This window comes from Orycteropus afer, unplaced genomic scaffold, assembly GCF_000298275.1.
Source record: "Orycteropus afer afer isolate SDZICR_OR568_19922 unplaced genomic scaffold, OryAfe1.0 scaffold00077, whole genome shotgun sequence".
Lineage (NCBI taxonomy): Eukaryota > Metazoa > Chordata > Mammalia > Tubulidentata > Orycteropodidae > Orycteropus > Orycteropus afer.
This window is the reverse complement of record NW_006921664.1, coordinates 4,807,296-4,818,286: the sequence shown is the minus strand read 5'-3', so window position 1 is coordinate 4,818,286 and position 10,991 is coordinate 4,807,296. Positions and strand designations below refer to the sequence as shown.

The following is a 10,991-nucleotide window of genomic DNA, read 5'->3' as shown; positions in this document are numbered from 1 at the left end:
CACCAGCCACTCCTCAGAAGGAAGGTTGGGCAATACTACTTCCGTAGTGATACTGCCTCGGAAACCCAAGGAGGGGTTGCTATGAGTTGGGTTTGACTCGACGGCACATAACAACAACAACAACAGTAAAGAATATCTGCCTTGAGTATTGTGCTCTTTTAAGAACTATCTCTCTGAAATCAAAGTGACAGCAACTCAGAAGATTAGATAGGAAACTTAGGGAGCAGTGAGTTTATGTTGGAGCAGTGAGTTTATGTTAATTATGGAAGAACAGCTCAGAAAAGGAGGGTGAGAATATGTGCATAACTTGAAGAATGTAATCAATGTCACTGAATTGTACATATAGAAATTGTTGCATTGGATGTATGTTCTACAGTGTATATTCTCAATAACAACAAATTAAAATAAATTATTAAAAAATAAAATAAATCCTAGAGGGTCTGTGAGTGCAGCAGATTTATCACCTTGAAATATGCCCTACATTACTTAGGATATAAAACCTTCCCAAGACTGAGGGAAACAATTTTTTTTTTAATTTTAAGAAAGTAGGCTAGTGTTTGTTGTTACTGATAATGCAGTATTGTGTATGTAATACTATTTACCTCTGTTATCTATACTTTTTGTGTACCTCTCTGTGTCCTTTTTTTCTGTTATGTTATTGTACTGGTCACACACTTTCGCTCTATTGCCTTTCCCTTTACCCAAATCAACATATGAACATGACTCTTAACTAGTCAGAAATTTTTCCTCCTCTTCCCTCCCATCACTGGTAACCAACAAAGTAAATTTCCTTCCTTGCATAAAAATTTCCTTGACTTTTTAAAATAATAGACTTATACAATATTTCTACAGATGGATGCATAGACTGTTGAGAAAATCAGGTATGGGTTGGTGAATGGGAATATATCCATAACCATAGATAGATTTGGCTGATGATATTCCTATATGTGTAGTTGTGGTACAAAAATATCCATATGCATTATAGATCTAACAGGCAACAAGGTTGGAGTAGCTTCTCAGTTGGCAACCCAGTACCTTGAGGGAGTGAGTAGCTGGGCCTGCAGGCTTGGGACCATGATCTCGGAGGGCATCAATCTCAATTGGCACAACATAGTATGTAAAAATATTGTTCTACGTCCTACTTTGGTGAATAGCTTAAAAGCTTTTCAGTATCCATCTAAGATGCAACTATTGGCCTCCCCTCATCTAGAGCAAAGAAGTGTAAAGAAAATCAATGTTTAATGTAAATAATTAGTCCAAGGGACTAATGGACCATGGGAACCACAGCTTTCATGACCCTGAGACCAGAAGGACTTGATGGTGCCCAGATACCAATGCCAACCACTTGGAAAGGAATCAATGTTTAAAATCCTGGATAGAGTGAGGGGGGAAATATGAAATAAAATTCAAAAACACAAAAGTAACCAGAATCAGTGGTCAGATAGAGACTGGTGAAGCTCCCAAGATTTTGGTCCTGGGTTATCCTTCAGGCCTGCAACTGGACTCACTCCTGTGGATTTACTCTCAGGCAATAAGTAGAAAGGTCTGTGAGCAGAACACCTACCCCAGGAAATGTACCCCTTAGAACAGTCAACCATGAGAAATCAGAAGGCAGCACTTTCATGGGGGAAAGCTGGACAGATAGGAATGCTTAGATAAGAAGGATACAGAAGAAGGAGATAGGAGAATTTTATTGTTGGGATTGTAATTGAGCCCTGAAACAAAATATTTATGAACTCTTGAGAGTAAAAATGGGAGCTCTGGTGGCATAGTGCCTAAGTTATTTGACTGCTAACCAGCAGTGGTTCAAACCCACCAGCCACTTCTTGGAAGGAAGATTGAGTGATCTACTTCCATAGTGATACTGCCTTGGAAACCCAAGAAAGGGTCACTATGTGTACAATTGACTCTACGGCAGTGGGTTTGGTTTTATGAGAGTAAAATGATTCTGTTTTGTAATTTGCACCCAAATCACAATAAAAAATTTTTTAAAAAAATCAGGAAGTATGAAGGAAGTGGATCTACAAAGCAAAGAGGGCTAATGCCTCAGGACAAGCCAATGTGTGGCTGACTCATCCTGGCCACATCTGAATTTGATTCTTTATTATAAAAAAGACTATTCAAGACAGAGCCCTGTCAAGTAGTTTCATAGTTTCTGATCTTGCTTAATGTTCAGCATCATTCCAGATGCCACCACTTTCTTCCCTTTGCTGAGCATCCCAGCAATGTGAGCTGCACTGCACATGTGGGCATAAGGTCAGAAGTAGAGATTTGCCTACAAGCTGAAGCCAAGTTCCAAAGACCTACCAAGGACACTGCCTGGTATTGAGGAGATGTGTTAATGATCCCTTTTACTCCCCTTGGGCTGAAGCTGTGTGCTTCTAGTGATGCCTAGTCTTTACTGCCAGTCTCCTACAAGTCTGGTTTATGTAACACCCAGTCACAACTCTTACACCATTAAGATTACTGAGAAGCAGAAGAAAGAGAAAACAAGCCCAGGCTATCTACAAAGAGATGTTGATCGAGAGGTTATTGCATTTTCAATTATTTTCCTTCTCCAGTAGAGATTATCTTCTAAAAAGTGAACACAGGGTATTTTGTTGTTGTTAGGTGCTGTCGAGTCATCTCAGACTCATAGTGACCCTATGTACAGCAGATCAAAACACTGCCTCATCCTGTGCCAGTTTCACGATCTCTTGCTATACGTGAGCCCATCATTGTAGCCACTGTGTCAATCCATCTTGTTGAGGGTCTTCCCCTTTTTCACTGACCCTCCACTTTACCAAGCATGATATCCTTCTCTAGGGAATGGTCCCTTCTTATAACATTACCAAAGTAGGTCAGACTAAATCTGGCCATTCTCGGTTCCAAGTGTCATTCTGGCTGCACTTCCTCCAGGACAGTTAGTTCTTTTAGCAGTCCATTGGACTTTCAGCATTCTTCGCCAGCACCCCAACTCAAAAACATCTACTCTCCTCAGTCTTCCTTATTCATTGTCCAGCTCTCACATGCATATGAGGCAATTGAAAATACCATGGCTTGTGTCAGGCACATCTTAGTCTTCAAGGATATATCTTTGCTCTTCAGCACTTGAAAGAGGTCTTTTGCAGCAGATTTGCCCAATGCAATATGTTGTCTGATATCTTGACTGCTGCTTCCATTGGTTTTACTGTAGAACCAAATAATATGAAGTCTTTGACAACTTCAATCTTTTCTCCATTTATCATGATGCTGCTTCTTGGTCCAGCTGTGAGGATTTTTGTTTTTTGTTTATACTGAAGTGTAATCCATACTGCAGACCACAGTCTTTAATCTTCATCAGTAAGTGCTTCAAGTCATCCTCACTTTCAGCAAGCAAAGTTGTGTCATCTGCTTATCTCAGGTTGTTAATGAGTCTTCCTCCAATCCTCATGTCAGGTTCTTCTTCATGTAGTCCAGCTTCTTGGATTATTTGCTCAGCATACAGGCTGAATAAGTATAGTGAAAAGATACAACCCTAACACACTCCCTTCTTGATTTTAAACCATGCAATTTCCCCTTATTCTGCTTGAATGACAACCTCCTGGTCTATGTACAGGTTCCTCATGAGTACAATTAAGTGTTCTGGAATTCCTATTCTTCTAAATGTTATCCATACTTTGTTATGATGCACACACCAAATGTTTTTGCATAGTCAATAAAACACAAGTAAACATCTTTCAGGTATTCTTTGCTTTCAGCCAAGATCCATCTGACATCACCAATGATATCCCTTGTTTCATCTCTTCAGAACCCAGCTTGCATTTCTGAAAGTTCTCTGCTGACATACTGTTGCAGCTGTTTTTTAATTATCTTCAGTAAAATTTTACTTACATGAGATATTAATGATATTGTTCAATAATTTCCACATTCTGTGCAATCACTTTTCTTTGAAATGGGTTCTTTCTTTGGAAAGGAATATTGATCTCTTCCAGTCAGTTAGCCAGGTAGCTGTCTCCCAAATCTCTTGATATAGCTGAGTGAATGCCTCCAGCGCAGAATCCATTTGTTAAAACATCTCAATGGGTATTCTGTCAATTCCTGTTTTTTGCCCCTTCCTTCAGTGCAGCTTCAACTTCTTCTTTCAATACCATTGGTTCTTGATCACATGCCACCTCCTGAAATGGATGAACATTGACCAGTTCTTTTTGGTACGGTGACTATGTATTCCTTTCATCTTCTTTTGATGTTTCCTGCATCATTCAATATTTTGCCCATAGAATCTTTCAATATTGCAACTTGAGGCTTAAATTTTTTCTTCAGATCTGTCAGCTTGAGAGATGCCGAGCATGTTCTTACCTTTTGGTTTTCTAAGTTTAGATCTTTACATATTTCATTATGATAATTGACTTTGTCTTCTTGAGCTGCTCTTTGAAATCTGTTCAGCTCTTTTATCTTGTCATTTCTTCCATTTGCTTTAGCTACTCTTCACTCAAAGGCAAGTTTCAGAGTGTTTTCTCACATCCATTTTTGTCTTTTCTTCCTTTCTTGTCTTTGTAATGACCTCTTGCTTTCTTCATGGATGATGTTCTTGATGTCATCCCACAATTCCTCTGGTTTTCAGTCATTGGTGTTCAATGCATCAAATCTATTCTTTAGATGGTCTGTAAATTTGGAAGGGATATTCAAGGTCCTATTTTGGCTCTCATGGACTTGTTTTAAATGTCTTCAGCTTAAACTTGAACTTGCTTATGAGCAGTTGGTGGGCTGTTCCACAATCAGCTCCTGGCTTTATTCCATGTCCTCTTACCACAGATGTAATCAGTCTGATTCCTGTGTACTCTATCTGATGAAGGCCATGTGTATAGCCACTGTTTGTGTTATTGAAAAAAAGTATTTGCAATGAGTAAGTCATTGGCCTTGCAAAATTCTATCATGCGATCTCCAGTGTTATTTCTGTCACCAAGGTCAAATTTTCCAACTACCAATGATTCTTCTTTTTTTCCAACTTTTGCATTCCAGTCCCCAGTGATAATCAACACATCTTGTTTGCATGTTCAGTCAATTTCAGACTGCAGAAATTGGTAAAACTCTTCACTTTCCTCATCTTTGACTTTGGTGGTTGGTGTGGTGGAAATTTGAATAATAATAGTATTAACTGGCCTTCCTTGTAAGTGTGTGGATATTGTCCTATCACTGTCCTCTTTGTACTTCAGGATAGATCATGAAACATTCTTTGTGATGATCAATGCCATGCCATTCCTCTTCACCTTGTCATTGCCAGCATAGTAGATCATCTGGTTGTCTGATTCAGAATGGCCAGAACTGGTCCATTTCAGCTCACTAATGCCTAGAATATCAATCTTTATGTGCTCCATTTCATTTTGACAACTTTTTTAATTTTCCTGTATTCATACTTTATACATTCCATGTTCCTCTTATTAATGAATGTTTGCAGATATTTCTTCTCATTTTGAGTCATGCCACATCAGCAAATGGAGGGCCCAAAAGCTCTACTTTATCATTAAGGTCAGTTCTACTCTGATGAGGCAGCTCTTTCCCAGTCATATTCTGAGTGCCCTTTGACCTGAGGGGCTCATCTTCCAGCACTGTGTCAGGCAATGTTTCCAGGATATTGATAAAGTTTTCCAGTAATATATCAGACAGTGTTTCACTGCTATTCATAAGGTTTTCCCTGGCCAAAGCTTTGAGAAGTGAATGGCCTCTCCCTTCCTCCAAGTCTGTCTCAGTAGGGAAGTTCTGCTGAAACCCGTCCACCATGGGGAACCCTGCTGGCATTTGAAACACTGGTGGCACAGCCTCCAGCCTCACAGTAACATACAAGCCACCACAGTACAACACACTGACAGACAAGTTTGTCTCCCTTAGCTGTTCCAAACCCTCCCCCCTCACTTCCGGACCTTCTCCCTTACCTGTATCTGGCAGTCATCTGTATCTGACGGTCAATCCCTGGCTTCCTGCTTCCTGCCTATGGGCTCTCTCCTCTTATCTATAAACATAGTGTATGGATTCACTTAATATTTGTCATGGATTGAGTTGTGTCCCTCCAAAATATGTGTTAAACTAAGCTGGGCCATGATTGTCAGTGGTTTGGCAGTTAACTAACGATGTAATGTGGCAGTTATATAATGATCCCCTATGATGTGATCTGATGTAATAAGCCAATCAGTTGTAGAAGGACTAGGGTGGAGCATACCTCCCTTAATTCCTTAATCCCATCACAGCCATGGTATGATGTAAGGAGACTCCCTGCGGTGTGGCCTATAACATCATTTGTCTTCATAAGAGATAAAAGGAGAGAGAAGGGAGCAGAAAGAGGGGGACCTACTACCCCCAAGGAAGAAGAGCCAGGGGCAGAGTGCATTCTTTGGATCCAGGTTCCCTGTGCTGGGATACTCCTAGGACCAAGAGACATAGAAAGAGAAAGCCTTCCTCAAGAGCTGATGCTCTAAATTCAGACCCCTAGTATCCTAAACTGTGAGAGAATAAATTTCTGTTTGTTAAAACTACCCATCTGTTACAGCAGCACTAGATGACTAAGACAATAGTCAATTTTTTAAAATTATTTTCTGCAGACATCTTAGGCAACACATGCAAAGGTACCTAGAAAGGGCTATTTTGCTTTCAAGTAAGTACTGAGAAGCATTTCTAAATAAAACCTTCTTAGAAGAGAATGGAGGAGTCCTTGAGTGATACGAACAGTTAACATGCTCAGCTACTAACTGAAAGGTTGGAGGTTTGAGTCCACCTAGAGGTACCTCAAAAGAAGATGCAGCTAATGGTATCCTATAATAGGAAGTGAAGAAGACTTGGGGCTGGGGGACATTTGGAAGCAATTAGTCCTAGGACATGATGGACCTCAAGACCAGAAGAACTAGATGGTGCCCAGCTACCAATGCCAGTCACTCAGGAAAGGATCAAAACTGGAGATCCTGGATAGAGTGGGAGGAAAAACATGGAACAAAATCCAAAAACATACTAATTACCAGAATTACTGGTCAGATGGGGTCTGGTGGGATCCCCAATACTATGGCCCTGGGATACACTTCAGGGCTGGAATAAAACTTACTCCCAGGGGCTGGCTTTCAGCCCAATAGTAAATAAGATGTACACGCAGAGTACTCAACCCAGGGTGATGCACCCACATACTCTATGGAGATGCGTCCTGTTCTGATTACCTAGTGCCGCTCTGACAATAACATACTACAAATGGCATGGCCTTAACAAACAGGAGTTTATTATCTTACAGTTTGGAGGCTTTAAGTCTAAGTTCAAAGTGTCAGGTTCTAGGGGCTGGGTGAAAGCCCCTCAACCTTGGGGTCCAGCTCTGCCTCCTGCTCCCAGTCCACTGGAGCTAGAGGCATTTCTTCACTCAGATAACTGTTTGCTGCTGAGACTGAGAAGCCCAAGGTTGACAAGTAAAATGGCACAATCCTGATGTTACCAAACCACACAGCAGGCCATTAATTTAAGTCCATTGTAAGGTTGGCAGAGCATGGCAGGCTGCTGAACAATGACATGGCTACATGTAAGGTCCAAGCATGCCATCAGCTAGAGACTATTCCCCAAGGCTTCTGCTTATATACAGGAAGCAGATCACATTCCCTAAGGTAGCTACTCAGCTGTTTCCAGTAGATTCCACCATGGAGTTGATTACCAGTCTCATCATGGGAAATACTACATCCAGCTGCCCAGCTACTCAACCAGGCCCAGCCAAGTTGACACACAAACTGAACTACCACACATCCCTTGGAGCAATTGACCATGGGGCACCAGAGGGACAACATTCACACAGAGGAAATGCAGGACACACAGGAGTGCATAACTATGAAGAGCATGGGGTGGGGGTGGTTACTGGGCAGGGATGGGAGGAGAGTGGGTTAGGGTTGAGGATGGTAATTGCGGAGTGAACCAAATGTACACAAAATGTTGAATGTAAAACACTCTGTTCTATAAACTTGCACCTAAAGCACAATTAAAAAAAAAAAAAAAGGCCTGCAATGTACCTCCAAAAAGTCAGCCATTGAAAGCCCTATGGAGCACAGTTCTACTCTAGTACATATGGGGCACCAGGAGTCAGAATCAACTTTCAGGCAACTAGTTTTTAGAAGAGAGTAGAAGCAAGGACACTACTTGTTCTGATTAATCTGTTAACATATATATTAAGCAATTATGGAAAATAAAATATTTTAGCAGCCTGATTTGCAAACACATACTAGAATACATATAACCCATTTAACAATTGTGTTCTGAAATTTCCAAAAAAGATAATTAAATAGGAGAAACTTCAGAGTAGCTTCTTAATGCCATACTCATGATCCTCCCTAATAAAAAGTTTCCTGGAAATCCCTAGATAATAATACAGATCACAAGAAGTGGAGATACAACAGTTTAACACTGTACTTTGTGAAATGGAAGCACATTATAATTATAGCAGTAAACATCTATTGACCTATCATTCTACTGCCAAAGGCCCTGCTGTAATAAGTACTTACTTTTGGCAAATTGAATGTGAAAAGCATTGTTTATACTAGCAGCTGCAATGAGCCAATAATATTATAGTAATTGTGTTTGTTGATTTCCTTTTCTCTGAAAAGTACCCCCCCCACTACAGATTCTTTATTACTGAGAAAGACATTAGATTGCTAGAAGCTTATTTTAATCAATAGTTGCCTAATGAAATCACATTGCTGCTGTCATTGTTGACTGTAGCTGGAGAAATAACTGTGATTGAGTGTGTGTATTAGTGTTGTGAGCATAATTTCAACACTTGTTTGCTTGTCTCCCATTTTCCTTCTTCTCACAGATTTTTAAAAGCATTGGTACCGATGAGACTGTGCAAGAGCAAGGAAGCCGGAGGCTGATCAGCTTTTCTCTCTCAGGTATGTTTTGTTCACTTGGAGGCCTTGAATAAGAATTTTCAGCCATGAGGTAGGAGACCCAGCTTCATTGTCTAGCTTTGGCTCTAACTGACTCATACCTACAAGTTATTCTTCTTCTCTGTGTCCCAGATTCTCTACCTGTAAAGTGAAAAACAAAATGCTTTGCTCAATTCCCTTGACCTCATAAAGATATTAGGAGAAGTCAGTAAGTCACAGATGTGAAAGCACTTGGAGATGGTGGGAAGAGATGCTACTCTTCTGTTTTCCTTCCATTGTCAAGTAGCAGTAATTGAGGGTTTATAGACTGGCAGAAGGGGAAAGCATGGGGAAAGAAGCAGTTATTTGTCTAAATAAAATCCCACAGGAACCTTAATTTGTAAAACAGATAAAAACTGAGCTGCACAAAAAAAGGACAATTTTGGAAAACCAGTGAAATTCAAATTTCACTGGTAATTAAGTTAATAGTATTGTATCCATGACAATTTCTTAGTTTTGGTAAATGTACCATAGTTATGTAAGATGTTAACATTGGGGTAAGTAAGGTGAAGAGTAAAAGAAGATAATACTCTCAGTATTATCTTTGCACCTTTTCTGTAAATCTAAAATGTTTCAAAATAAAAAGTTTAAAATAACTACTGAGCTGCTCTAGATACAAAGCTCAGAGGCACAGTAACTTAGTTTTACCCTAAGTGGTCTTTGAGGGGACAAAATAGCATGAAGCCCTAGGACACCATTGAGCCAAGTTTGAAAACTACTACCTTGGCTTGTTGTCAAATCAACAGATACTTTAGGCCATGAATACCAGTGATTACAGAGATGAAAGGCATGAGCCTCTCTGGGATATGGATAGTCAACTTGAACTTTTCAAGTCTGAGAGTACATCAGCAAGGGAAACATGTAAAAAGAGCCATTGAAAACTTTAGCATGTGTAGATGAATGGAAAAAGAAAAAGAAAGAAGAAAGAACCTCAATAATTTGTATTACTTGAACTAAAAGCTAACAATTCTTAAGTTACCATTCCCATCTTCCTATTGAAATGCTTGAGAAATAAAAGTCATTAGTATAAATCTGAACACTCTGGTAGCATAGTGCCTAAGGCATTTGACTGCTAACCGGAAGGCTGGTGGTTCAAGCCCACCAGCCACTCCTCAGAAGGAAGGTTGGGCAATCTACTTCCGTGGTGATACTGCCTCAGAAACCCAAGGAGGGGTCGTTATGAGTCATATCTGACTCGATGGCAGTGAGTGAGAGTACAAACTTTCAAAAACAGTGGGAACCACTCAAATTCTCAGGGAATCCAAACATTTTAGAGCCATAGAAGTTGTATAAACCCCTGAAACTATTCTCCTGAGATAATCCTTAAACCTTAAACCAAAAATATCCCCAGTAATCTGCTTAAACCAAACAATAGTTTAGCTTAATTAGTAAAGAATGTCTGTCTTGAGTATTGTGGTTTTTTAAAGAACTATCTATATGAGATCAAATTGACAACAGCAAATGGAAAGATTGGAAAGAAAGCTTAGGGAACAGTGAGTTTATGTTAATGGTGGAAGGATGATTCAGAAAAGGAGAGTGGGAATGGTTGCTCATCTTAAAGAATGTAATCAATGTCACTGATTTGTACATGTAGAAATTGTATGTGCATGTTTTGCTGTATATATAATAATGAATAATTAATTTTTGAAAAATAGTGGAAACAAAGGTACTATTCAAGTCCCTGGGTGGTACAAGTGGTTAGATAGCACTTTAGCTGCTAACTGAAAGGTTGGAAAGTCTAATCTATCTAGAGGAACCTCAAAAGAAGGGCCTGGATATTTACTTTTAAAAAATCAACCATTGAAAATGCTATGGAGTACAGATCTCCTATGACACACATCCAGTCACTGAGAGTTGACCCAAAGGCAACTGGTTTTTGGTTTATCTGACAGCAGTCAAGAGAAATTTTTACTAATCAAAGCTCAAGTAAAGTTCTAAAACAGAACAGTCCATGTGGTGTAGGTGGGGAAGGAGTGAGGAAGTGGGCAAAGTGTCTGTTCATTGATCCCCAGTTTACCATTGCCATGCAGATATGGGCTCATAGACCCAGCAGAAGAAAGGAAGCCCCTCCCAATTGAAGTCAGTGATTAGGGT

At 39.9% G+C, this 10,991-nt stretch overlaps 1 protein-coding gene across 1 annotated transcript in view; it reads left to right on the top strand.

The window, feature by feature from the left end:
• The window catches only part of HECW1 (HECT, C2 and WW domain containing E3 ubiquitin protein ligase 1), a 438,073-nt gene that overhangs the window by 153,409 nt on the left and 273,673 nt on the right, over positions 1-10,991 (top strand). The window contains exon 4 of the mRNA XM_007941232.2: positions 8,786-8,861. Coding sequence (XP_007939423.2) covers positions 8,786-8,861 — 76 coding nt within the window. The remainder of the gene's footprint in view (positions 1-8,785; positions 8,862-10,991) is intronic.